The sequence below is a fragment of the Cucumis sativus genome, chromosome 4, assembly GCF_000004075.3.
Source record: "Cucumis sativus cultivar 9930 chromosome 4, Cucumber_9930_V3, whole genome shotgun sequence".
Classification (NCBI taxonomy): domain Eukaryota; kingdom Viridiplantae; phylum Streptophyta; class Magnoliopsida; order Cucurbitales; family Cucurbitaceae; genus Cucumis; species Cucumis sativus.
In genome coordinates, this window is record NC_026658.2 from 3,364,580 (window position 1) to 3,392,164 (window position 27,585).

General features: G+C 32.3%; 6 protein-coding genes across 8 annotated transcripts; 3 read left to right on the plus strand and 3 right to left on the minus strand.

The window, feature by feature from the left end:
• Positions 1-1,490: 1,490 nt before the first annotated feature.
• On the minus strand, positions 1,491-6,149 carry LOC101214995 (proline-rich receptor-like protein kinase PERK4). The gene is made up of 9 exons (XM_004149119.3): positions 6,019-6,149; positions 5,627-5,924; positions 4,366-4,761; positions 3,575-4,093; positions 3,227-3,313; positions 2,784-2,854; positions 2,589-2,665; positions 2,308-2,452; positions 1,491-2,078 (listed from the first exon to the last, which is right to left on the minus strand). Exons 2-9 carry the CDS (start codon positions 5,844-5,846, stop codon positions 1,677-1,679), a joined length of 1,917 nt encoding a protein of 638 aa, XP_004149167.1. The 5' UTR covers positions 5,847-5,924; positions 6,019-6,149; the 3' UTR covers positions 1,491-1,676.
• Positions 6,150-7,659: 1,510 nt separating this feature from the next.
• LOC105435180 (F-box protein At5g49610) lies at positions 7,660-12,197 on the minus strand. Of its 2 annotated transcripts, none has more exons than XM_011654836.2 (2): positions 11,901-12,197; positions 7,660-9,035 (listed from the first exon to the last, which is right to left on the minus strand). In XM_011654836.2, exon 2 carries the CDS (start codon positions 9,027-9,029, stop codon positions 7,848-7,850), a length of 1,182 nt encoding a protein of 393 aa, XP_011653138.1. In that variant the 5' UTR covers positions 9,030-9,035; positions 11,901-12,197; the 3' UTR covers positions 7,660-7,847. The 2 variants fall into 2 exon arrangements, with proteins under 2 accessions (XP_011653138.1, XP_031739617.1); XM_031883757.1 differs by lacking the exon at positions 11,901-12,197 and adding an exon at positions 9,170-9,532.
• A 5,576-nt stretch (positions 12,198-17,773) lies between these two features.
• LOC101212095 (transcription repressor OFP7) lies at positions 17,774-19,007 on the plus strand. The gene has a single exon (XM_004149108.3). It carries the CDS (start codon positions 17,957-17,959, stop codon positions 18,860-18,862), a length of 906 nt encoding a protein of 301 aa, XP_004149156.1. The 5' UTR covers positions 17,774-17,956; the 3' UTR covers positions 18,863-19,007.
• A 1,441-nt stretch (positions 19,008-20,448) lies between these two features.
• LOC101212340 (40S ribosomal protein SA) lies at positions 20,449-22,988 on the plus strand. 2 transcript variants are annotated; one of them, XM_011654837.2, is made up of 6 exons: positions 20,449-20,589; positions 20,751-20,899; positions 21,147-21,409; positions 21,599-21,796; positions 21,928-22,138; positions 22,455-22,988. In XM_011654837.2, exons 2-6 carry the CDS (start codon positions 20,761-20,763, stop codon positions 22,538-22,540), a joined length of 897 nt encoding a protein of 298 aa, XP_011653139.1. In that variant the 5' UTR covers positions 20,449-20,589; positions 20,751-20,760; the 3' UTR covers positions 22,541-22,988. The 2 variants fall into 2 exon arrangements, with proteins under 2 accessions (XP_011653139.1, XP_031739535.1); XM_031883675.1 differs by having other exon boundaries at positions 20,471-20,614.
• A 1,768-nt stretch (positions 22,989-24,756) lies between these two features.
• LOC105435344 (pentatricopeptide repeat-containing protein At4g36680, mitochondrial) lies at positions 24,757-27,493 on the minus strand. Its single transcript, XM_031884525.1, has one exon. It carries the CDS (start codon positions 27,244-27,246, stop codon positions 26,002-26,004), a length of 1,245 nt encoding a protein of 414 aa, XP_031740385.1. The 5' UTR covers positions 27,247-27,493; the 3' UTR covers positions 24,757-26,001.
• LOC101215233 (sigma intracellular receptor 2) lies at positions 24,869-25,632 on the plus strand. Its single transcript, XM_004149120.3, has 2 exons — positions 24,869-25,226; positions 25,311-25,632. Exons 1-2 carry the CDS (start codon positions 24,903-24,905, stop codon positions 25,491-25,493), a joined length of 507 nt encoding a protein of 168 aa, XP_004149168.1. The 5' UTR covers positions 24,869-24,902; the 3' UTR covers positions 25,494-25,632.
• Positions 27,494-27,585: the final 92 nt, after the last annotated feature.

Below are 27,585 nucleotides of genomic sequence, written 5' to 3' on the forward strand. Positions count from 1 at the left end.
ATCGATCCTTTTTTAGTAAATTTTTTCGAAATTATTGATGAACATGCCAATGATCCTTGATGACAATGTTGAGGTTAATCATGAAAAATTTCAATTAGAAGTTAAGTATGAAAAATCTTATTTAATTTCTATGAACTAATCAATTTTCTCCTCTTAACAATTTTGGTTTGAATAAAAATCATCATTCATAAGCAAAATATAAAAAGATCGTTGATGAGTTGAAATTGGTTGATGAGAATTATTTTGATAATAATAGTTATTTTAGTTCAATGTATTTTGAATATCACATTCTTTTAGTTCCTCTCTTGATAAGATAAATTTAGAGCGTCAATAAATTTTGATCGAGCAATAAGATTTCTCTCCTCTCAAGTCGAAGAGCTTGTATTTCTATCAAGTGGCTCTCGTGCCTCCTTTCGACTCCAAATTGTTTTCCTTCTGATTTGAGATATTTTTTATATTTTTGTATAAACTTGTTTTAGTTACAATATAAAATTATATTTCAATATTTTTGTTTGTAACAAAGGTAAGAAATGGTTAGATTTTCTCCTTCAATTTGTGAACTTGCAATTCACTATACTTTGCCACTATAATCTCGACCAGTGATGATAATAATATGCATTGCAAAAACTACCCTTTACTCCATGTTACATTGCCACATTAAAAAACCACCTATTTAATTTGTTTTTAAGTTTCATTTTTTTCCAAAGAAAAATAATATATAAAAACAATATTGTTTAATCAAAATAAACCTACAAGGTTGAAAGAGCTATAATTAAACTTTAACCCACGTCATATATTAGTTGAGCTATATCCATTCCGATAATCAAACTATAATTAGTTGAAAACATATGTTCGTTGCAATAATTTAGGTTGAGAATCATAAGTTAGATCAAAAATCAAGAGAACGACACACACTCCTTACAAGATAAATGAATTATTATTCTCATTGTCAACTGATTTTTGAAATAAAACTTCATACATGCTATCAAAGTCCATAAAGCCCAATCGGATATTCATCCAATAAAATGAAACTAATCCGATCAAAATTGGTAAGTCCAAAGATACATCATCTTAAGAGAGCATGTTGAGAATCTCATATTGAATGAATCAAGTAACGACTCACAATAAACCTTATAAGATAGATATATATAAGTCACTTCCCCTCATTGTCAATTAATTTTGAAATGAAACTCTATACTATCAAATAATTTACAAATTTAATCACCGGAGGTCTTGTAAACTAAACACTAGTTCAGTCTCAGTTGATGTAATTTTAGTTTAATTTTTGCATACAAACCATAAATTGATTAAGAACAAGAAAGCATGACAAAAGAAAAAAGAGTAGAAAATACTGCAGAAAATAATATAAGGTGTGTATGATTGATGAAACAAACAATCAATCAATCCTCCAAAAATGAAGACACAACATATCTACAGATATTATGACGATCAAAACAAAACCTAAACAAAATTTAGAAAGAAAAACAAACTTTAATAAAACCACATTTGATCCATATCCTTCTTGGTTATTTGCCACGATCACCACATCACAGTTTTCAATCGACCATAGAAATTAAAACAAACTCATATATTTATCCTTTTTTGTTTCCCCCTTTTCCTATGTAATTAAACAAACTTGAATTTTGATAAATATATTAGTGACAAAAAAAAAAAGATTAAAAGAGCGGCCTTTGGGTCCCGGGGCCGGGATGGTTCATTTCTCGGGAATCGTTGCTTGAAGTTGCAAGTTCACTGCTGTCGTCGGACAAAGCGATCTTCCTAAATTTCGACATGTCAGCATGGTAGGCGCTAGAATCGTAGTCGGAGCTAGTGGCGCTAAAGATGGAGCTTTGGCCTGGTCTCGTGCCTTCGTTTAAGTCGTCCAGTGAGACATCTCCTTCTAAAGCTCGAACCACTTGGCTCATTTTTGGGCGTTTTCTAGCCGAGTGGCGTATGGAGGCTGCAGCACAAGCCACCATTCGAGCCATTTCTTGTGTGTTGAACTCTCTCTCCAAACGTATATCCACCAACTCGTCGTATATCCCTTCCATTAATGCTCGAGTCATTAGTGGTCGAGCCTACATTATAAATCGTCGATAATGTCAATTATTTTGGTTAAACTTGTAATCTGTTGTACATTAATTTGGACTTTTTAAACTTTTAATTTAAACTATGTTTTATCACAAATGTATCATGCACTTTTTAAATGGAAGACGTGTTGAAAGTTGATAAATTAAACTTGTTAAACTTTTTTGTAGTTAAAGAGTTAAATTTGTAAAGTAGACTATTTGTAGGAGGTATACGTACCCAATCAACTAAGCTATCCTCCATCGTATGTGTAGGATCTACAGGACGTTTTCCTGTAATGAGTTCCAACAACATTACACCAAATGAGAACACGTCAGACTTTTCTGTTAGCTTTCCGCTTGATGCGTATTCTGGTGCCAAATACCTGAATTAATTATATGTACCAGTATAAACAAAAACATTAATCCCTATACAACATTTTTAGTTAGACATGCAAGCATAACTCAACAACACACATGTTTGTGTTACTAAATAAGAGGCGTGGTTTAAATTTTACTTACCCGAATGTACCCATGACTCTAGTTGAGACGTGTGTGTGATTATCCGTAGACAACTTAGCCAATCCAAAATCAGCCACCTGAAATTATCATGCCCCATCGAACACAATTAGGCTTGAATTCTCATCAATGTAACACAAACTATATGTCAATTGATAAACTATTATTCAACATGTCGGGTTTCTTTATTAAACATACCATAGCTTCAAAATTGGCATCGATCAGAATATTAGCTGACTTGATATCTCGATGAATAATCTTTGGATGACCTGAAAAGAAGAAGTTTTCATATTTCTTTGTCAATTATTCTATGAAGTATGAAATATATATTATATTACTCTTTATTAAACAATTCCCGAAGGAGAAGGAAAGAGTGTTGAAAATAAACCTAAATTTCAAAAACATGAAATTAAAGGCAAGGGTGTTATGAAATTGGACAATAAACCATTAGTACTTAATTACAATATATTTTTAAACTAGCCATTAAGAGAAATTCTATATGTACAAGTTATAAAGTCGGTTTTGACAGCTAAAGTGAATTTAACTCAAGAGTAATTGATACGATATATCATTTTTGATGTGGAGGTTTTGATTCTCCCATCCACACAATTAGCGTACCATAAAAGAGAAAAAATTCTTACAATCTTCGTGAAGATAAGCAAGTCCCTTGGCAGAACCTATGGCAATGCGAAGTCTAGCGGGCCAATCCATTACTGGAAGACCTTTGGCTGAAACCAAAATTGAGTGATAGAATTAACTTTCAAAGGTCAATAAAATCTTTAAAAAGACATTTATTTTCTATATTTGTTCATTACAGCTTGAAGGAAGTTAAAAATTCAAACACCTATATTAATTTTAAAAGTTAAAAACAGTTGGAATCGTTTGATAAAATTGCATAAAAGCACAGAAATAGTTACGGTTTCGTATCTAAACTAAATTTTCTTTAAAATAGGAATGGAATTTGCATAATTTAAGGGATAAAGTAATACCATGAAGATGATGCTCCATTGTATTGTTAGGAACGAACTCATAGACCAACATTCTTTGTCCACCAGCAATGCAAAACCCAACCAAAGACACCAAATGCCGATGATGGACTCTACTAATAATCTCAACTTCAGCCATGAACTCCCTCTCACCCTGCCCACTGCCCACCTTCAAGCTTTTCACTGCCACTTCCTTCCCATTGGGCAGTACCCCCTTGTGCACATAACCGAACCCACCCTGCCCGAGTAGGTTTCCATGAGCAAACCCACCTGTTGCTGCAGCGAGTTCGTCGTACGTGAACGTGCTCTTGTTGAACCCAAAAGCAATCGATGGTGATGGTGGAGGAAGAGGAGGCCCTGCATAGGAGCTACCTGTCGTCATGTTCTCGCCGCTCATTGGCCACCCAGTCCCGGCCGGAGACCCCGATACTGGTGGCCTCCCAAATTGATCCGTCCCGGGACCGTGCATGCCGTTGTGCCAGTTTTGTTGTTGCTGTAGTGAACTGTTGTAATAGTCACCACCTGCATGTTAATCAATGTCATGATATAAACGTAAGTAGTTGTCTTTTATCTTATACCTTTTTAATGTTACCATATTTACATTGGTCTAGTTGTTGACATATTTTCTTTGTACATACAAAGAGTGAGTTAATTTTCAAAAGGTTTTCAAATTTTTAAAGAGTAAAATCGAACATTAAACAAAATTTAGCTAAAGTAAAAACGTTTTCCTTAATGATTTTTTAAATAGGACAAAAGTGATTTTTAAAAAAAAAAAAACAAGAAAAGGAATTTACCTTTAGGTCCTCCATGACCATGATCTCCATAATATGGCATAGGATCTCTCTTTCTCTTCTTCTTCTTTGAACAAACTGCAATTACTGATATGAGAACAATTATGAAAACCCCCACTCCCACTGCCACTCCAATTATAATCCCCGGGTTGATTTCCGATGGCGATGAATCCTTCTCAGAGGACGGTGTTCCTTGTTGTTTAGCTGGCGATCTTGGTGATGCCTTTCCTTCCGGCAGAGCTGGTGGAGAAAATTCGTCCCCCGCTGACGAAGATCGGGATGGAGGAGAATGAGCAGCGGGTGACGTCAGTGGACTGCTACCACCCTCTTTTGGAGCTGGATGGGATTTGTGATCATCGGAAGAACCATCGGATGGGGACTTTGGAGATGGAGAATTATCTACCGTATGATAATATATTACATGTATATATAAATAAAATTAGATTGTAATTCATAACTCACATCTTATAAGAAAGAACCAAAATGAAGAACCAAGAATTGCTTCTCCAAAATCCAAGTCTGGCCTTAAACATCTCAGAATTTTAAAACTCCATATTTAGTGTACCTCAATTTATGTTTTATGTGGTAGGAGAATAAAAAATTAAAGCAGTGTGTTACTATATTTTTTTCTTCACAATTTATTATATATACTATTTCATCAACTAATTTTTCTTTGTATATTTTTTTAATGTTTCAAAATATTTATAAAATATAGCTAATATAAAATTTCATATTTCACCTGCATATGACATTCACAAACTAATTTTACTATTTACAATTATTTTTCTTACAAGATTTAATTGGTGCCAGAAACTTCCCAAACTAAGGTAACCATTTTAAGTTTTGAAAAATAAGTATGATAATATAGTTAATATAGAAAAAATATTTTAAATGATAATTTTTTTAAAATTATTTACAAAGTATAGTAACTATCACACAATATAGGTATGATAGACTACCACTAATGTATTTTATAGACGCTAACAAGAATGTATATTTAGATAAAATATGATATTTTGATATATTTTTGTAAATATTTTGAATAGTAAAAATATATTAACTACCTATGGAACAATTTTGTCATCATATATAAATTTTAACTAAAAAGAATTAGTTCTCAAATTTCTATAAAAGTTTACAAATGGATAAGAGAAAATATAGAGTTAAAATTGCAAATATTTATTAAAAGTACAATTGAACAAAATAGAAACTCAAAGCGATCGAGAGAAGAAAGAAGATGAAGATGATGATGATTTAATAGAACCTGATGTGGGTGGTGGTGGTGAGGAATCATCGTTTTCTGGAGATGGTGGAGGAGAGGTATCGGAATTGGCATCGGGAGATGGTGGAGATGGCGATGGCGGTGAGGGCGGCGACGATGAGGGTGGATCAGGTGAAGACGAAGACGAAGAATCCGGCGATGGAGCGGCAGGTGAAGATTGAGAGTCCGGCCCTGAAGCACTCTCATCATCACTTGAACTCATCTTTCTCTTATCAAAGCAGTGAAATTCCGGCCAAGATTTAACCCGAAAATAATTTTTGCCGGAAATTTCACCAACTTCCTGAAGAAATAATTAAAAAGAACAAAGGCATTAAGGGATTATTAATTTAAATATTAATAATGATTAAGAAGAAGAAGAAGAAAGAAGAATTTACCTTTGGAGAAGAGGAAAAGGAAAGAAAATGAGTTTCAAAGTGAGAATCCCATAAGAGAAATTAGAGGGGGAGACCCTTTTTGGCTTGTGAAATCCAATGGTCTCCTACATACAAGGTGGATTAGGCTATGCTTTTTTTTGTCTAATCCCAAGTTTAGTTGGGAGTTTGTTATTAATAATTAACCAATTTACAGGGTGGAGGACTTTTTGGTTTTATTTATTTCTTTTTCTTTCCCTTTTTGAAGCCTTTTTTTACATTTGTTCCAAACACAGCCTCAAATTCCATAATAATTAGCCAATCATTTTAAACTACCAACTATTTAGAAAGAAAACAAAAGTCTTACTTGGTTTTACTTCCCAAATTGACCCATTTAATTATAATTTTGTATCAAGGTTTCTTTTATTTAAGTGCAACAATATCCATGTCCCACTTTATTTAGGATTTTAGCATATATAAAAAAAATCATCTAAGATGACATGTTTCAAGTTTTGTCCTGTGTGAAATTCTCATAAGCCACAATGTTTTTAGTTATAACATGGAGGTGAAGGAATTGAATCACAAAACTAGTTGAGTTATGAGTTATGCTAGCTTTTGGTTCTTGATATATTTTTCAACAAGATGGTTAGTTATGATGTGAGTTGCGTTAGTGAACAAAATGACACATTGACTACAAAAAGGGAAGACATATCGAATATAAGTGAAGTCTTGTAGGTTTATTCAATGGATGAAGATGAAAAAACTACTCATAATTGAGGTACTTTGTTTGTTTTAAGGGAGGATGATCATTGAAAACTTATTCTCTAAATTGATAATATTGTACCTTCACGAATGATATATGAGGATTTTATTTGTTGTAAAGAAACATACAAGATTGGTCATCATCTAATAGCAACACTATTGCTACGAAATGGAATATATATGACAGGTACTTAATATCTCGATTTATCTTAAATATGGTAAACTCTTTATTTACTTGGATATATTTTAGGTTTTACACAACCTTTGCAGTAAAAAACTTAGTAAAGGGGTTAGAAAATTTAACACAATTTTATCACTATCCTTAATCACACACAATTAAGCTATAATCTAAATCAAAATACAATAACATCCATCAATGATTAATAGCACTAAACCTATAACTGCACTAACGAAATAAAAAAAATAAAAGCAAAGCAAACGTTCCATTATTCCTAAGACAAATGGATTTCGTCAGGTATGTTAAACTAAAATCCTTAACAAAACTACAAAAATAGAGGTTAAGAAGATGAACCAAATCTCTACATGGTGTGATCTCTTATATTCAATGTAATCTTCCTGATCTTGGGTCTTGGAATTCATTGCCACACACTTGCAAAATCGTTATCTAAGACTCTAGATTCTTGATTTTGTGTTTTGGTCTAAAACCTCTAAGGATTCTTCGGAAAAAAAAGACTAAAGAAAAATGTTTATATAATACAATAGACGACAACGTCGAGATTCTTAAAACAATATATAAAAAAAATATCATTATGTACTTTAAGGTTGGTGTGGTATTGTTCAACTATATACAGTTGTTATTATAGTGTCACATGCGTTACAACATTTGTTGCATTGCAACCTTATAAAGATCATAAATTTGCTATAATACTCATTTTAAGGATATTTAAGGATCAATTCTAGATGGTAACTGAGGAAACCATGCTAAAACACATCTTATTTGAATTAAGAGATGTCCTACCAATAGTAGAAGTTCAATACCCTTCAAACACCCATCGTTACATCCCCATATCCAAATTATTTATACACAACAGAAGAACAAAGAAAGAAACTCTTCACACCTAATAAAAGCCTCAAGTAATCTTGTTTCTGCTCTTTTTTTTCAAGATCTTATCAAACTCGTAATCCTCCGGCGGCATTTCGTCCACCGGACACACGCTCGCAAGACTATTAACATATGGCAAAAACCGCACGGCACCATCATCGACATCAATCGCCGCAATCTCTGCCGGTTCGACTATTCCAACAAACCTCCTCTTCCTTTCTTCCACATGATAAAGAATCACTTTGCTTCCCACAAGAATCATCACTGCACCTTCACTTAAACCAGACAAAACTCTAACATCTCCCTCAAAAAAAAACCCATTATCATCATAAAGTGGAATTCTTTTCTTCAACACCATCCCATGGCCACCACCACCATACACCCCTAACCAATAATAACAATCATCGTCATCGCCATTATCATGACCATCATCGTGGTTCTTCGTAATTACCGTAACGTAACACAACTCTCCATTCATCTCCATTAAAGCTCCATAGTGAGGAGAAGGGAGATCGAGAGGGAGCAAAATCTCTCCATATTCTTCATTTGTCAAATCGAACGCGAGAATGACGCCATTTGACGTCTCCCAGTACACAAATCCATCCATAAAAAACCCATCACCTCTAAAGCTCAAATCGTGATCAGCATCATAAAAGTATTGGGAATCAGAAAGCCTCCAAGAATTAGTCCTAGAAGAGTAAATTTCAAAGAAAACAGCACGAACAGAAGGAATGGGGACAGCACAGACGAGTTGGAAATGGGAGTAGAAATTGTAAGTGGAAGGGGTGAAAGCAAGAGACAGGGCAGAAACAGAGGAGTGAAACAGAGTAGGTTCAGGGAGTTCAATCCATCGTTCAGTGGTGGGGTTAGCGATGAAATAAGTATTGTCTTGGAAAGTACTTTTGCAGCAGAGGAGGCCGTGGGAAGTGGTTCTGATGGTGGACATTTGAGGGAGGAAAGGGAGGAAGGCAGAGGAAGGGACGCCGTGGGAATGACGGTGGAGAGGGATGAAGAAAGGGCAGAAACGGTGGTAGGCCTGAGAGATGAAGGCGGAGGTTTTAGTGAAATGAGTGGCTTGTTGGTGGGTGAAGAAAGGGGAATTTATCCAATTGTACCAGTTTTTAGAAACCGATTTGAATCTGATCAATGATTTTGCTGGGAGGAAGCGAAGAACATGCTTTGCTATTGCTTCTTCAAGATCAATCTTCATTTTCTCCTGCATATATAGAAAAAAAGAAAAGTTCAAAATCCAAAGGGATTTAGCATAGGCCAAAGAATTTAGGCTCCCTCAACTTTATAGAAAACTGAAACAATTCTTTAAAGGTTAGTTCAGTGCTAAAATTATCTCACAATCTAGATAAAAAGAATTTGGATTTGCCATGGCATATATCTATGTTATCAGTCTAAAACAGAAGGTGCCTTGATATTTTGAGCAAGCTCCCATGGTTGAGAGTGAAACGAATTGTTCAAAGTGGAGGAGAGGAAATACTAAACTATCTCTAAAGTCCAAACAGAAACTGGAACATAGAAAATGTCTTTTCCCATTTTCTTCAATTTTTTGGCGTCTTCATCGATTCTCACATGAACGCAGAAGCTAAATATATAGGTCAAATTATAATTTTTACATAAAAGAGACATTAGCCTTCTATTTTACACAAAAGTTAGGTCCAAATAAGTACGTTGATGTTGATCGTGTTTTTTACAAAATGTACATACGTTTTCACCAATTTTATTTTTATTCTACAAATTCAATAGTTTTAAAAAAGATACCATGATTTCTTTTTTTTATATATAAATATATTAAAATATACATATTTTGTATATAAGATATATATTATAAAATTATTATATTCATGCATTTATTTGGACTATTTGTTAACTTTAAATATATACAATGTTTACATGGATGGTAACAATTTTAGATTTTTGTTAACTTACATACTATTAATATATATGTTTTATGTAATTTCTCACACACACACATATATATATAATTATATCTTGAAGACCTAATTAATCTAATTCGATAATGATTTTAAAATTTATGTATATCTCAAATATAAAATGAACATGATTATAGGAGACATATAACTAATTATAATTAGTTAGAGTTTTAAAAAATGGAATAAAATAAACATTACATAATTAATGTTTTAATATGAGTAATGAATGCAGTTTAATATAATCAAATTCATACGAGTGTTGTTTTTAATTATTGATAAAGTAAAATTCATCAAAAATTTTGACTAAAATCTTATTAATGAAAATACAAATAATTTAATGAATTTAAAATAGCTATTCCTCTAAATATTCCTCCATATTGCGACTAAATAATAACTAAAAAGAAAGAGATCCCAAATGGGTCAAGCACAAGTGTAACTTTTACAGCAAGTAAGCAATTCTACCTTCATTTTTGACTTGGGGTCAAAATTCTACACATACATACACACATATACAGAGTTATTATGTATACGTGGAGTTTTGTTAACTGTTAAAGCTAAAGCTTTTCTGTTTGAAAATATTTATATGGTTTGTTGCTTAGTGGGTGTTTGTTTCGCCATCAAATAATTTAAATCGATAATTGTTATAGATAAGTTAATTGAAGAGTTGAAGCAAGTAATAAGGTGAGAAGTTAGAATTTCTTTTATAAAAATTGTGAGTTGATGTGAATAAAAAGTAATAAATTTATTTAATTATTGATGAACAAATTGTGGTCGTCCAACTTAATTTTTCAAATTGTCGATCATTCTCTTAATGTGTAGATTAATTTTATTATGATTATTACTTTGTTATGAGGTTTTTGTAGAAACTTATATGTTAGATAGATGGATCACTTTCTTTTAGGGTTAGTTTATTTACGTAGGTTAAAGAGTGTATTGTGCTTATCGTTTATTGAAAAGAAAATCATGTCAAACCTTATTGTTAGGTCATGAGACTAAGTTGAAGTACCAAAGAACATAAAACATATAGTTGTTGGTGGTTTTAAAACTTCTTTGTACTTAATTTTTTATCAACGTACTTTTAACATTTACGATGTATGAAATTTAACTTTATATATAAATAGATTAATTATCAATCAATTTTTAATTTCTTTTAGATATATCAAAGGTTTGTTAAACATAAATTAAAATGAAGATTGAAAGTTTATAGATTAAATAGATAAACATGAAAGTTTGGAGACTATAACTTATAATTTAACTTTATAAATTTTATTTGAAGATGAATTGTTCGATCTCAAATGTTTTTAGAGTTCAATTTAGTAATCACTCCACAAAACTTTCCATTTTTAATGTTAAAAGAAATTAATATGACAAAATTTAAATTTAACCAACTTTGACATATCATGTCATAAGAGTCTATTAAAGGTGTGATAGATTTTGATATATTTGTAATTTTTAAAAAATGTTTGAATGGTTTTTGAGGGCTTAAGATATGTTTTGGAGTAATTTTAAGATTTTCTTGTAAGTGATAGCTCCTAACTCCGAACTAAATTTGATTTTAGAAAAAATATTAAATCATTCAATTTGATTTGGAAAAAATTATGTGATAAGATAATTTTTGTTAGGTATCTCACAGGGTTATATAAAACAATTTTTGAAACTATTTATAAAATACAAAAAAATTTAAATTTAATAGATTTTACTATATTTAGTAAATAATTTTACTTTTTTTTTTATATTAGAAACCAGTCAATAATCTTACAATAAAATAACTAAAAATATCTTTTTCATAATTATTTCTCAAATCTAAAATACAATTAATAACCCTAAATTATCTTTTGAAACCAAACATAATAATATTATTGCAATTCTATAGCTATAAAAATAAACTTTGATACTTCGATACCAAAATAAATAAACTTCATGGTTTTTTTATAAAACCAATCAAACCTAAATTTATTTTTCCAAAATCAATATTCCAACTACTGGTACCAAACAAACTCTTAAAATCATACTGCTAAGTGAGTTTGGAAAATCATCCCCAAAACTAATCATATTCTTAACCTAACACATATAAAATGATGAAATGCATCAAAATGAAGAACAGAGAAATTGAAGAGGCGAAACGGAGAAAGACGAACCTGGCCAGAAACAGAATGGCTCTGTTTAATGCCCAAAACTTGAGAGTGTTGACCGGTGAGAATAAAAAGGGGGAGAGAATTGGAAGTCCGATCGTATACGAAATGGACGAGAGGATCGGCGGCAAATCAGTAACCGGATAGTTCGATTGGGGAGAATGGGGAGTGGAGAGAATTGATGAAATGAATGAATGAAAGTAAGGAATGGGGAAAGGAAGAGGAATATGGAAAATGGTAGCTCGCGTGTCCATTGCAACGCGATTTCGTCAAAGTCTACGCTATTGCGAATTGTAATTTCCAATTCAGAGCGAAATTACCTAGAAGAGCCCAGTAGTTTGCTGCCAAATATTTTCTCCAAATAATCATAAAATAAACAATCCACTTTTATATATATATACATACAAATCATTCTAAATCTTTTATTTACCAAATTAGAACCACATATCTCCGGTTGTTAGTTGATTTTTCTAGTTTTCATTTTAAAATTTCGTTAGCATAATAGGATTTTGATTTTGATTTTATAACATTATAGTTTACTTTGAAAGTTATACCTCAATTATTATTGAAGTGTATATTTTTTTCTATAACTTATCAGGTAAATAGTGTTGTTCTTAGTCCAAGTAAGCATAGGGATGAGAAATAATTTTATAGGAATTGCGTTAAATAATATTAAAAATAATGAAATACCCAAATCAATTAATAGTTTTTCTCTCTAAGAAATGAAATTTAAGGTGTATTTATGGCAGGTCAGTAGGTTGTAATAGTATGTGTTTTCGTACAATTTTAACTTAGATATTTATGTTTGGGACAAAATATTTTAATAGTAAATAGTGTAATATGATTTGAAAATTATAATACTATGTTTCGTTAAATTCAGTCAAACTTTTATCGGTAAAAGTCAGAAACAATTCAATTTGTCAATTCGAATTTGTAAAGAAAAAAAGAAAAACTAAAAATATTAAGTCAATTTTGAGTTTGTCAAACCTGGAATAATTATACTAAATTATATATATATATAACAAATACTATTTATTAATTATTTTCTTTCCGTGAAAATTTGTCTCATAACTAAAACTAGGAGTAAGCATAATAGATTAGAAAATTAAATTATCCAAATCGGAGAAGATGATAAACTTGGTTAACGAGGGTTTAAGAAAATCCAAATCGACAATTAAAATTGATCGATGTGGTTATTTGTACTATTGACATTCAAAATCAAACTGAACATTTATTAAATTAACTATAGTTGATTTGTAAATAATTTGATTAAAAAACTCACTTGGATTGCACATTTCATTCCCGCTAACCGAAATGGAAAATGTCAAAAAGAAAAAGCATATGTTCTGTGTCTATGGACTTTTCAAGAGTTTGATAAATTTTAGACACATATGCCCCTAGCCTAGTTTATCTTTAGGGTTTAGGACACCAACAATTTTCCATAACATGTGTGTTTCAAAATAATAATAATATAACAATAACATTCATAACTAAAATCACCCCAATCTAATCTATTATTGATATCCTAGGGTTTTTCTAGGTAGTTTCATTTTCAAATCTATTCAATTATTTGCCGTGGAAAATAGATTGTTTTTCTTATCATTAAAATTAAACGCACTTATTACAAGTTCTTCATTTAGACAACTTAATTGCATAAGCTACTATACAAAGACATATACCACTTTAGCTATTCATTCACTAGAGTATCCAATCGTTTATTGATATGTACGTAGACATTAAATATGCACATCCACCATTAACAAGTTGTGCATCGTAATATAATCTAGTCTATAGGCATATATGCCATTATAAACATGTGATCTACGTAATACATAAAAGATATTTAGATTTGAAGATGACAACATTTACTTCTATTGTGTTCTAGTCGTTTTTTTTTTTTTACTTTACATGGTTTCTTTTTCGTGTCTAAACCTAAATTGTCACGTAATTTGGTTGATGCTAAACATTATTATTTAAAGAAAAATATAATTTTGGCAAGAATAAAAAAAAAATTCAACAATCTTAGAACCACTTCCAAACACAACCTTTGTCTAAACCTACTTTATTAGTTCGTAGTTAATTTTCTTTTTTATGAAATAAGATATAGTTAAAAATATTTCAAAGAGAAGAAAGAGAGATTAAGAGAGCGTGATTCAAAATTGAAATAATTCTTCAATCAAGTGAAGTGAGTAGGAAATGCTTTTGTAAAAGAAAGTTATTTCACAGTGTGAATAAATAGTAAAAAGTTAAAAAAAAAAAAAAGTGATTATAACTTCATTACACCAAACAGTCCCATTCAACTTTTTTTTTTCTTTTTCCTCTTTCAAAATTAATTAATTAATTTTATTTTTCTTTCTTTCAAAATTCACATTAACCTTTCTAACATTCCCATAGGTGCAATCTAATGTAATTATACAATACTATAACTATTCCATGTGAGAAAAAACAAATTTTAAAATTTGGGAAAAATTCCAACTCTTATTCTAAGTACATGTACGTTGAGTTTTTAGTTGTTTCGTTTTCAATTCCATTAAAATAGACGATAGATTTAGTCAAATAATGCAATTAATATTGTTTATTCAACCTTTGCTTATACACTCACTCACTGAATTTTACCAAAGGCCACATTAGTCCTTATACGATTAGTTTGAATTGATTTTCTATGTGATTATTGACATTTTCTAACTTATAAACATTTATTTAAATATTTAGAAAGTCAATCCAAATATACTTTATGCTTTGTTATGGGTTGGATGATGAGGGATGATCAATGTAATTTACCCGTCATCAATATCATGGTTACATTTTACACAAATTAAGTTTAACTATAGCACAAATTAACTGTTAATTGAATAGCTTTGTCAAGAAAAAAAAGAATTCAATAAAAAGTGAGATTTACATTAATTTAATTATTGTGATCAAATTTTGCACATGTATATTTTATAATTCATTAACACGTAAATGTTAGATTAGTTTGGGGTTGTGAGTACACTTAGCGTGGATTCTAGCGATATTGCTAAAATCGAGCTTTAGTTTGATGTTCTATAATTATGGTAGAAATAAGCTATGTATATAGGGCAATGTTTTCATGCAAAATTCATCTTAGGTTTTCCTACCTAAAAGTTTTTGAGGTGTGCGATCTGATAAAATCAGAAGTTTAGGGTAAAGCTTGATAAAACTTGACAAGTCTAGACCGTATAAATGAATAAGAACATGTAACACATGCTTTATTTATCGAACTACACTCAAACTAACACATGTTTAAGACAAATGCACAAGTCTCAAGTGTGAGTTAGTAACGTTTAAGTATAATTCATTATAGTTCAAAATTTGAAGTCGAAAGCATTGTCTTAATAAATTGACAGTAAATTTTGTATATCAACAAAACCATATTGTTCACTTGTAAATGAAACTTATTAACTTTTTTGTCACAAGAGTTTTAGTTTTATATTGAAAATGATTTAACACTATTTAAGTTCTACAATTCAATCCCGTGAATCCACCCTAAAACATACGAGTTTGATAACATATGAATATGACGTGGATGCTTCATGACAATATACGTAGGATATATACAAGTCCTTCGATATAATATATGACAAATTGTTTATTTATTTAAAGAGAAAAAGATATACAATATAATGATGTTGATGCATCATAGAAATGGATGAGAGACATTGGAGTCTAAATAGGGCAAAAGATTTGGTGAAATGGTGAAAGACTCTTAGAAAAAAAAAAAAGGACAAAAGAGAAAAGAGAAAAAATGGGAAATGGTCAAAAAGTGAAAAGACACAAATTGCAAGTAAAAGATGATGATTTTGTTTCCTTGGATCCTCACTTTGCATTATTAGAATAGGTTCTTTGAATTGACTTTTTTTGCAAAATAAATGTCTTTTGATGAAGCTCTATTATCTCATATTATCATTGAATTGGAAAAATTAAATTCCCTACTCCTAACTAGGAACCCCCCCACCTATTGGTAACTACCAAAGCTCCTTTTTTTTTTATGCACCCAAATTATCTTCTCCTTAATTCTTGATTCTTGTGACAAAAATTTCCCACTAATTTTTAGTATATAAAATTAAAATTTAAAATACACATTGGAAGCAACATAGGGAGCAAATAAATAATATAAAATGACCAAATCAATAGTATCTCATCTACTAATCATTTCAAATTAATTGTGTAATATTTGTATATTTAACCAAACAATAATTTGGAAGAATGATAAAAACTATTAAATTTGACAAAATATTTACAACATATAGTAAAATTTTAGATTCGATGAATAGGACTTCTATCACATGTCTATCAGGAATGCTACTTATCTATAGTATATATAAAAGTAAGGATGGAGATAAACTTTTTGTTTCCAGTTTTACCCTCTTTCTCGGTAGATTTGTTTTTTTTACTTTGGTTTTATTGTAATTTGCTTTTTATTTATTTTTAATTTAAAATTAATTATTAATACATACATATATATTAATAATTTTAACTTTTTCTTTCCCATTAATTATATCATTAACAATTTTCTAAATCCATTCACATCCCTTTATCTTCCACCTATTAACATCCCTTTATCTTCCACCTATTCACATTCCCTTATTTCATATTAAATATTTTGTAATTATTTCAACCTTTCAAATTATTTTTCTTTTCAAATTTTTAGATATAAATATTTTATTTTTTTCATGTTCAAGTCACAACAAAAAGTTGTGTGTGAAGAAATTAGTTTTCCAACAAGTTTAAATAAAGATTTGTGAGTCAAGGCTACAAAAACCCTATGTTTTATGGTTGCTGCGTAAGTTACACACAATTTGAGGATGAGGGGCTGTCTTCTGAGTTTATGTAATCATTTTAGTGCTGCTTGCAAGCTTGAAGAGAGATTCATATGTTGTTTCTTAGTCACTTTTGTTTTTGTTTTACTTTATAAATAGAGACAGAAAAAAGAAAATTTTGGATAAGCGAGAAGAGAAAAAAAATATTGTTGTTTATACTTGATGGAAATTGAATAATAAGAAAATTTATTTTTTGTTAGCTGATTATTTTCCTTTTGTCTATTGGGTTGGCCATCTTAATGTGTTAAAATGATATTGATTTAAGTGAAAACAAAATTTTCTTCTAGAGCTTATTATTCAAAATTTAAATTTTAAATGTTGTTTTTCTTGAGCAGTAATCGAATTTATCCCAAAATTATTTTTGTTATTTTAAACATTCGATATGTAATTGATACATGAAAAAAGTTCTACTTATCAATCTAAAATTTGATTGAATGGATTGTTTCATAATCATAATATCAAATTCTTTATATCTTTTAGCACATTCTATTTATACATGCATATAACAAGTTTCGAGAAAAAAATCTCTAGAAATAAAGTAAAAAATGTATTTTCAAAAATTATTTTAAAAAATCATGAGTAAATAAATATAGTTTCATTCTATTTGTGTAAAAATTAACGTGGATAGCACGTATTACCAACTAGTATTTGAAAATGTTCTAATAACTTATATAGAAAATTGGTTCACTCAAACTATAATAGTTGATGTCTATGACTACCACTATTATAACTAACAATTAACTACGTATATATACTATTTCCTAAGAATGATAAAATAACGTACATCTCAAACATAATATTACAACTTACACTTAAAAATACCTATATTCTGACACAAACTAGTACAATACTAAAATAACCAACCTCACACCCATTAAATAACTATATAAACAAAACTTCAACAAAGAGATAACTCTCTAGAGATATAGCTGGGTGATGAACAAGTTCCGAACGTTTGGTCCACATATAATTGAGAGACGTAGAGTTGTAAACTTAATCGATTCTACCAATTGTTTAGTCTAAATTAATGAGTGCGTGAGTGGTACTAAAAACATCAATTTTATACTTTATCGTACGAACATTTACAACAATCCAAACTTCACGGCACTGTTTGGAGTTCACTAGTGGAGTTCTTGCCTCAATCAAACATGATGAATAATGAGTAGACATGTATAAAAAGAGGAAATAGAGACAATGACAGAGAGAGAGAAAGAGAGTTAGGAGATGATGATGACACCAAAACGATTCAAGCTACTCCGAATCCCTTCCTTCCATTGTTGTCGTTCCAACGACATCTCCGTCGTCCCCACTGACCCACCATCGCCACCGCCACCGCCTAAACCCCACCACTCCTCCTTGAGGCGCCACGTGTCCTCCGCCTTCCGAACTGCGGCTTGCGGCTGTAGATCATCCTCCACCAACTCCGACGACGACCAAATTTGCAAATCATCTCCAACTCTCCCAACGCACGTGCCACCTACGCCCCTCCTTCACTCATTCGACGACGGTTCGACTTTCCCGAAGCGACAACGACGCCGGAAAAACAAAAAGAAATCAAAATCCAAATCAACCACACTCACACGCCTCCGAACCAGCACCTCGTCGACGGAGAGCGGTTTATTCAGCAGCGAATCGTTCGATGAAATCGACGAACTAGAAGAAACCGAGACGCTAATTTCATCATCCAAAACAATCTCCACTTCCGACGATGATAACGATTCTTCCTCTGAATTCAATCCTCAATTGGAAACCATACGGGAGAAACCAAACAAAATAAATTTAAGGAGAAAGAAGGAGAAAGAGAAACGACGTCGTAAACAGAAGAGGACAACGATCATCTCGCCATCGCCGGAAATCGAGTCGCCGGCGAGGCTTTCGGTGTTCCAGAGGCTGATTCCGTGCACGGTGGAGGGGAAAATCAGGGAGAGTTTTGCGGTGGTGAAGAAATCTGCAGATCCGTTTGAGGATTTCAAAAGGTCGATGATGGAGATGATAATGGAGAAGGAGATGTTCGAGGAGAAGGATTTGGAGCAGCTTCTTCATTGTTTGTTGTCGTTGAATGATAGGGAACACCATGGGATTATTGTTGAAGCTTTCTCTGAGATTTGGCAGTCTCTGTTCTGTAACTGATCGTTGTCAGATTGCACTCTCTGTTTTATTCCATTGTGAAAACAGAGTTGATCCTTCTTCTTCTTCTTCTTCTTAATGTCTCTCATCCTAATTAATGGTAATATCTTCAACATTATAACTTCAAATTGCTATAATTTTCTTTACAGTTTGTTCATACAAAGTATTTACTTTTTGTGTTGGAGAATGGAAATGTGATCAAGATATTATAAATCCGGTGACATGGTAATCCATCAAGAATAAAGAGCAAAATGAAAATAGGATCATGAACATAAATTCCATGGAGATTAAAAAGTGTAGGGACATCATAGTTTTAGTATTAAAAATCAAGTCGAAAATATTTTATTACATTGAAATACAAAATAGTTTCAAATTTCATTTTTGATAACTAGTTTTTAGTTTTAGTTGTTCAGAATATAAGTTGTCTAGCTAATTCTCTACCATATATTTTTTTTAGAACATTGTTATCTACTTGGTTTGATTTAAAATTTGAAAACATCGGTGAGAAAAGAAAAGAAAAATAAAAAGACTTAAATAATAGCTAATTGGAAAGAAGAAAATAAAAAAGAGAGAAAAATTGAAATGGTCAAAAAGTGAAGAGACAAATTGCAAGTAAATATGATTTTGTTTCCTTGGATCTCACTTTGCATTATTAGAAATTTAGAATATTTGGCAAAATAAATCTTTCTTTAGACTATTATCTAATACTACGTCTATCATTGAATTGGAAAAATAAAATTCCCTACCTTTTAGTATGAACCCCACCTATTAGTACGTATCAATTCCCAAACCCAAACAATTGTTTCTTGTTGTAAAAATGTTCCACAAAATATAGAAGAAATATAATATTAAAATAAAACAAATAAATTATATAAAAAAAACTTAAAATTTCAAATTTCAAATTTATCCGCTATCTCAAAATTTTATGTATTTATTTTTAACATGGAGCTTGTAAATCCACCAAATGTCATTGTTTAAACCTAATTTGACAAGCATAAGGTGAATTACATGAAGACTAAGTATAATTGATAATGAGCATCTATTTTACTAATATTTGTAATATTTGTTTACTTGAGGATTGTTATGATAATTTTTCTTGCTAAATTAGTATATAAAATTAAAAATAAGGGGTTGGATAATTCAGAAGAAAATTAGAACGACTATATCACATAAAATGTTCCAAACGTTAATCAATCTCAAATTAGTAGTCAAAAGTATGATTCGGTCGTCCAAATATATTGAGTGTAATAATGATTTTGTAAGAATATTTGTGTCAATGCTTCTTTAAAAAATAAAAGAAAACGAGATCGATAAAATATATATGTTAGCTATACTTGATCCATTGTTAAATAAATATTTCGTCGATCATAATAGTTGAAACATTTGTTAAAAATAGACGTATTTGAAATATATGATTTATGTATTGAATTAATGTTAGTGTTATAACATTATATTCTTATTTGGATTAACATAAAAATTATAATTTCACAATCGAATTAATTTAGTGTTTAAATTAAGATTTCATTTTTAAAAAGTTCACATAAATGTTAAAATTTAAAAACTGAAATTGGAATAAGAGGAGTGGCATTTTCGAAATTACATGGGGTTTTCAATGAAAACCCTTTTCTTCAACACAAACTCAGCTTTTTTCATCAGAACATCCCTCTTCTTCCGTTCGCAGAATCCAACTCCTACAACTATATTTCTGCGGCGGCGGCGGCGGCGGCGGGGTGCGCTCTCTTGAACACATATTCCGTCAGCTTTTCACTATTGACCCATGTTTTTTTTTTTCTCTATATATTTATTTTTTAGAATTTTGTTCGTCTCTATTGAGATAGCTCGATGTAAGTATAGATATTGTATCAACCCTGATGTAAACCATGATTCACAGAGGTTTGGCAATGGCGACTGGTACAGAACAGTGTCAACTCTCACAGAAGGAGGCCGACATTCAGATGATGTTGGCCGCCGAGGTTCATCTAGGCACTAAAAACTGCGACTTCCAAATGGAGCGATACGTTTTCAAGCGCCGGAATGATGGTATTTTGTGAATACATTTCAGATTTATAGATCTTTGCTTTTTTTAAAATCTGTTAAGTGCTTCATAGACACTGATTATTAGGAGGCCTTTCCACTTATTTTCTCTTTGTTTTCAATGTTTTATAGATATTTAGCTTGAACTGGAATCTTAAGTCATTTAATGGGCGTGCTTTATCTATATTTCAAATCAGAGTTTGATCATAATTTCATTAATTCCCATGAATGGATATTTGTTCTCATGATGTAGGAATCTACATTATTAACTTGGGTAAAACATGGGAGAAACTTCAGATGGCTGCTAGAGTTATTGTGGCTATTGAGAATCCTCAAGATATTATTGTTCAATCTGCTAGGCCTTATGGTCAGAGAGCTGTTTTGAAGTTTGCTCAATACACTGGTGCTCATGCAATTGCTGGGAGGCATACCCCTGGAACATTCACCAACCAGCTTCAAACCTCATTCAATGAGCCACGCCTTCTGATATTGACTGATCCTCGAACTGATCATCAGGTGCTTTAACATCTTTAAGAATTAATTCTAGTTTGGGATTATAAGTTTGCGTTGAAGAGGATGGTTTTCTCTTACCAAATTTAGATTTACTCGTGTTTATTCCCTTAAGCATAAGCCATAGTTTATGCTTTACTTTAGTTGTTGGTGCTGCTATTTATGTTGCCTGGTTGGTTTATTTGCTTGTTGCAGCCCATCAAGGAAGCTGCCCTTGGAAACATTCCCACAATTGCCTTTTGCGACACTGATTCGCCAATGCGGTATGTTGACATTGGGATTCCAGCTAATAACAAGGGGAAACACAGCATAGGATGTCTATTCTGGCTTCTTGCGAGGATGGTTTTGCAGATGCGTGGAACGGTTCGTCCTGGGTACAAATGGGACGTGATGGTAACTTCTTTACCTATCTGAACTTGAGAAATTGCATTATGACATGATATTTGAAATTGACACTTGATTGTTGGATGTTAAATCAAAGGCTTGGAAAGAATGGTAATGGTATGCACGTGTTTGTTGCACAGGTCGATTTGTTTTTCTACCGAGAGCCTGAGGAGGTGAAGGAGAAAGAGGAAGAAGAAGCTGTTGCACCACCAGATTACGGCATTGCAGATTTTGGTTCTGCTCCAGTGGCTGTAGATCAATGGGTTCCTGATGCTCAGTGGGGTGCTCCTAATGTGGCTCCTACTGCTGCGGCTGCTTCAGTTTCTAATGCTGAGTGGGCACAAGAGTCAGGTTGAATCCGAGCCTTTTCTTTCTTGCTTATTTTAATAATTTAATCCTTTGCCATTGCCATTGCCATTGCTGTGTTTTACACTCCCAACTATTTTTTTAGGCTGTCATTTTTTCCTATAAATAATAGTGAAAGTTCCCAAGTCCCAAGGCTTTAGGCCTTGGGCTTTTAGAGCTTAACAAAAGGCGAGTGCTGATAAATGCGCCTCTCCTTTGAGGCGAGGTGCTAGCGTTGAGCCTTTTAAACACTGGTTTTAGGACGAGTGCATAAAAGGGTTTTATCGTGGATATTTATTTATTGTTCTTTTTACTTTTGCAGTCAGAGCAGCAGACGGATGGGGTGTTGCCATACCACCACCGGCACCTTCACTTGAAGCTGCTGCACCTCCTGCCTCCGATTGGTAACAAGGGAAGCTTTCCCTCTTACCCGCAATTTTGATTCATAGTTATGAGTTTCGCTTGTTCATGTAGCAGTGCCAGCAGAAGTAGGCTTAAACACTCAGTCTGTAAACCAAAGATGTAGTACCACCCTTTTTTTTTTCTTTCTCAAGACTGATTTACGTTTTCTTTCTTCTAGTCCAGTTTTAGGTTTTAAGATTGGACGTTTTTTTTACCTTCAACGTGGGTATTTTAGTTTGGTACAATTTTTTATGAGAAACAAAAAATAGCTCCAACTGTACCAAGACGAAATACTTTGTTCTACTGATGGAATTATGTACCATTATTGTGTTTGTAGCGGAGAATCTGTTGCCCTTATTTCACCTCAATCTGTTGCCGCGACCATTTTTTCTATTGGCTGGAATTGTATTCCTCGGAGAATGTTATATGAGATAATTGTCTTGTTGACTCAAAATTGAAGTCCAAAACGAAGGTTTGCATTTTCTTGAACTTTTTTTTTTTTTTTTCATTATCGACCAAAATTACTGAAATGATCTTATCGTGCCCAGTTTGCTAGACTCTTAACTCTTGGTTTCAACTCACAATTTTTGTTATTTGGTTTCTTTTAATGAAAAGAGTGAGACAAGAGCATAGAGCGAGAGCAAGAATAAATGGTAAGAGCAAATAGAAAGAGTTGAGTGGAAAATCCTAAACCTTGAAAGAGCCGAGACCAAAAATTTCAACTTGCATGCACAATGTTTTATATCGGTAATTTATGTTGAGATAATTTAAGCTAAACGTCAAACATACTTTTAAGAAATTGGATTATATTTCATTTGGACCTTTTCAAATATGTGTCTATCCATACAAAAAAAAAAATGGTTGACTGAAAACTTGGAATTCATGTTTAGATAAATTCAAGGATGTTAGAAGAACCGAGAAAGAAAATGTAATAGCCCATAGCATTAAGAGGCTCTCTCTTCATATTATTTGGAGCTAGAAAAAGTTTGGGCTATGATATATATCATTCACCACAATGTAAAAAAATTTAGAACTCTTCTTTGAAGAACTATAATAGGTTTCAAAAGGATTTTCAATGAGTGCATCCATTTCTATTAAAATATTATTTGGGACACTTGCAAAAATGATAAAATAAGTTATAATAATTAAATTCATAGCACACACTTTATTATTTGTAAAAATGGAAAAAACAAAGTCCAACTCACGTATCAAGAGGTAAAATATCACAAATTTACTAATATACATATCTTATATACGTCTAATACACATTTTGATACACCTGATACTTTTTTATACATCCAATACATTTGATTGATGCGCCTGATACTTTTTGATACACACCTAAAACATTATTAATATATGTTTGATACACCTTATACACTGCGGATACATTTAGTATTCTTATCTTATACAATTGATTGATCAAATGCACTTGACATACACTTGGAAACTTGATTCATATACTTAATGATTCACTTTACTGATATGCTTTGACAATATATTGTTGATATACTTGATAATGATACACTGAGTTACATCATTCATAAATTTAATAATACTCTAATCAACTCCATAAAATTTGAAAAAATAAAAATTACGTAGTAAGTATATTAACCAATACATATAATATAAGTATATCACAAATAAAGTAAAAAAAGAAATCATAAATAAAGTTAAATTACTAGTATATTAAAAAGAGGAAGATAAATAAGTTATAAATTACTAGCGCATTCAAAAGAGAAAGATATTTAGTTATAAATTACTAGCGCATTAAAAAGAGAAAGATAAATAAATAAGTGATTGAAAGGTAGTTTAGGAATAATAACAAATTTAAGATTAAGTAAATTTTTTACCATATTTACAAAATTCTAAAACAATGTGTTATTTATATCATATTCTTAAAATGCTATACTCCACTTTTCCATATTATTTTACTTTTTATACAAAAATTTAATTTCAAGTTATAGTAAAATTTTCAATCTCAATCAATTTAATTTAAGCATATCAACATCAATCAATATTACTGATGGATAAAATCTGAAAATTTTTCGATAGTAAATATTTGATTAAATTTACTATTTCCGATGATTCTAAAAAAATTCATATGTCATTTTTTTTTGTAATGAGTATTATTATTATTTGACTAAATTCGATAAAAATTAACCTCTAATTTAATCGTGTGTTAAAAGTAAAAAGACAAAATTTAAAGGTTTGGAAGTAACTAAATGAACCTGTGTGTGATATTATTTAGCAAAAGCAGTCTTTAGAAGTCAACATCTGAGAATCAATCTCACACGGTTCAAAAACAAAAAGAAGACAATCTCCGTAGTCTCTTCCGGCAAGAGAAGAAGTTGTGGAAAGTGAAACGATGGGGGCTGTTCTCAAGCTCTTCGACTCAGTTCTATTTGTGTTCTTCCTTGTACATGCATTGGCACCTCCTCTCATCAGCGCCCAGTTATTACTCCCTCAAACCCTTTTCCCCAATATTTTCATTCATTTAAAAAATAAATACATTACCCACTCTGGAGATTATCTGATGGCCGATCTCCCTCCCTTTTTCGTCGGCTTGCTTTGGCTCGAGCTTCTTCTTCAATGGCCACTCACGCTTCTCAACCTCTACGCCATCCCCACTTCGAAGTCATGGCTGCACACAACCTGTTTGATCTATGGCGTCTCCCTCTTCTCTGCTATGGTATCTTACTTTTCCTTGTCATTGTTTTCCAATTCTACTTCTTTGAAAATGGAAGAGTAAGCTTTACACTTTCCTTCTTCTCAGGCTGCTATAGCTGCTGAATTGATTGGTTCACAGAGAGCATCTGGTATACTGTTGACTATATATTTCCCTTTTTTGGCGGTGGGAGTTCTCGCCATGCTTCGTGGGTTGCTGCCGCGTTGCAACAAGGCTACAACCACCGGCCACGGTGCTGGACCATCAATTGCTACAAAGAAAAAGGCTTGAAGATTTCTCTAATCTTGACTCCATTTCATTTTACTTTCTGTACTTTGAAAGCATGATTGATATACTGCTTCTTTTCTCAACACATCCATCCATCACTAAACATCAGTTTACCAAGTCTACAATGGTATTTTTAGTCGGATATACTTACTGTTGCATAAAGTATCTTTTTGACAAATATAAGGGCAGAGTTTGGATATTGAAAATCAGAAAACGTGACTACATATTGAATAAGATACTTCTGAAATCGAATTTAGAGAGATACTGAAAGAAGAAAGGCTCAAAATCTATTAGAATAAAACTTGGTGCTTTTCAAACTCTATAGTTCCTCAAGTCCCACATGACTGCTCATAATTTAAACTTCCAATGCCGAGGCATAACAACAATTGTTCGCCATCTGCTGCTTTCAAAACAGAACTTATTCAATTGGGGACCAAAAGAAAAAAGCAGTAAATACAGATACAGAGAAGAAAGCATCAAACACGACAATAACAAAAGCTGAATTTAACACTCATGTTCTAGTTTCATCATCATCCTTAGAAGAAACATCATCACCAGCGGAAGCCAAACCAACCCCTTCCTCAACTTCTCTCCAAGCCTTCAAAGTATCAGGAGGGAATTTCTTCCTTATAGTCCTGATTAAACCTTTGGCTTCTCTCATCATCTTCTTCTCCACTAGCCCCTCCACCAAATACTTCAGCGTGTTAAAATCAGGAATCTTATTCATCTTCACACTCTCCTTAAAAACCTTGTACCCTTTCTCATACTCCCCATTTCTACAAAGGTGATAAATAAGTGTCCTAAAAGTTGCAGCATTCTTATTACACCCATTTATCTCCATATCGTTATACACCTTCTTTGCTTCATCAAACATCCCATTCTTACAATAACAAGTCATTAAGTAATTATAACTAATTGCATCGGGTTTCAAACCTGAATTAGCCATTTCCTCGATTAAAGCTTGTACATGCTCTGGCTTGCCACCATGTTCGTGCATCAATCTAACATTATAGGCTCCAACATCAAGTTCACACCCTTTTGATATCATCGTCTCCCATATTTTCTCTGCCTCTGCGCTGTCACCCTTCTTGTACAGAGCATTTAATATGGTTGTGAATGTCACAGCATTTACCTCCACGCCATTTTCCTCCATTTCTCGTACAATCTCCATGGCTTTCTCAGGAGAACCCGCGTCGCAATAGGATTTAACCAGGATACCGTACGAGAACTTATTGGGAGAGAAATTATATCTCTTGGGCATTTCGTCGAACAGTTGGGGAACCTTGTCGAATTGCTTCGAATTGTTACAAGCAGTTAACAGGGCATTAAATGATAGTGCGGATCGTGGAGTTCCTAAATCACCCATTTGATTATAAGTCCTCATAGCGTGCTCGAACATACCAACTCGACCGTAGGATCGAATCAGGGTGGACAAAAAAGGTTCCTGAGTGATCTTCGGGTCGTTTTTATGGGACTCGATTAGGGATTCGATGTCCTTGAATCGACGGGCCTTAGCAAGGCGGCGGATGGTTATTTCTTGAGCGTAACGAGAAGTGACAGGAGAGGTGTAGTGACTAGAAACAGAAGAGTAAATTTCTACGGCTTTATCTGGATCATACTCGGTTCTAAGTTTAGACTTCGCTCTTGAGATGGATAATGAAGAAGAGGACGTCGTCGCCGTGGCATTGGTGGCGGCGGCGGCGGCTGCCGTAGATAGTCGACGTATGTGGTGGCGGGTGGAGATGGAGAAGGACATTTCTAGGGTTTTAAGGTCTGTCTATTGAAGTAAAAACCTTTCGTTTGTATTTATAACAAAAATGCTTTAGGTTTTTTCGTTTTATACAACATCCCATTTTCACATCATAACTACAAAATTTTATCTTCAATAACTTTAGACCTCAATAGCTCACTTCTTTGTTTATAAGTTAAAATTTGTATTTCACACTCCAAAATGCTAAGAAAAGTATGGAAGATGGAACAATCATCACTACCTAAAATATGAAAGAATAAGGAGATCTAGGAAATTCCCACATCGGTTGGAGGTGAAACAAATGAAAGCAAGATGAAGTATAAAAGCAAAGGCATGGGGACTTCC

Excerpts from the sequence above, each read along its gene's own strand:
- LOC105435180 (XM_011654836.2), bottom strand. The coding sequence starts at position 9,029 with ATGAAGATTGATCTTGAAGAAGCAATAGCAAAGCATGTTCTTCGCTTC.
- LOC101212095 (XM_004149108.3), top strand. The coding sequence starts at position 17,957 with ATGATGATGACACCAAAACGATTCAAGCTACTCCGAATCCCTTCCTTC.
- LOC105435344 (XM_031884525.1), bottom strand. The coding sequence starts at position 27,246 with ATGTCCTTCTCCATCTCCACCCGCCACCACATACGTCGACTATCTACG.
- LOC101215233 (XM_004149120.3), top strand. The coding sequence starts at position 24,903 with ATGGGGGCTGTTCTCAAGCTCTTCGACTCAGTTCTATTTGTGTTCTTC. Across the intron at positions 25,227-25,310 it reads TCTCCCTCTTCTCTGCTATG|GCTGCTATAGCTGCTGAATT; the intron begins GTATCTTACTTT and ends CCTTCTTCTCAG.
- LOC101212340 (XM_011654837.2), top strand. The coding sequence starts at position 20,761 with ATGGCGACTGGTACAGAACAGTGTCAACTCTCACAGAAGGAGGCCGAC. Across the intron at positions 21,797-21,927 it reads GGTACAAATGGGACGTGATG|GTCGATTTGTTTTTCTACCG; the intron begins GTAACTTCTTTA and ends TTTGTTGCACAG. Across the intron at positions 22,139-22,454 it reads TGAGTGGGCACAAGAGTCAG|TCAGAGCAGCAGACGGATGG; the intron begins GTTGAATCCGAG and ends TTACTTTTGCAG.
- LOC101214995 (XM_004149119.3), bottom strand. The coding sequence starts at position 5,846 with ATGAGTTCAAGTGATGATGAGAGTGCTTCAGGGCCGGACTCTCAATCT. Across the intron at positions 4,762-5,626 it reads ACCACCACCACCCACATCAG|ATAATTCTCCATCTCCAAAG; the intron begins GTTCTATTAAAT and ends ATCATACGGTAG. Across the intron at positions 2,453-2,588 it reads AGAGTCATGGGTACATTCGG|GTATTTGGCACCAGAATACG; the intron begins GTAAGTAAAATT and ends TAATTAATTCAG.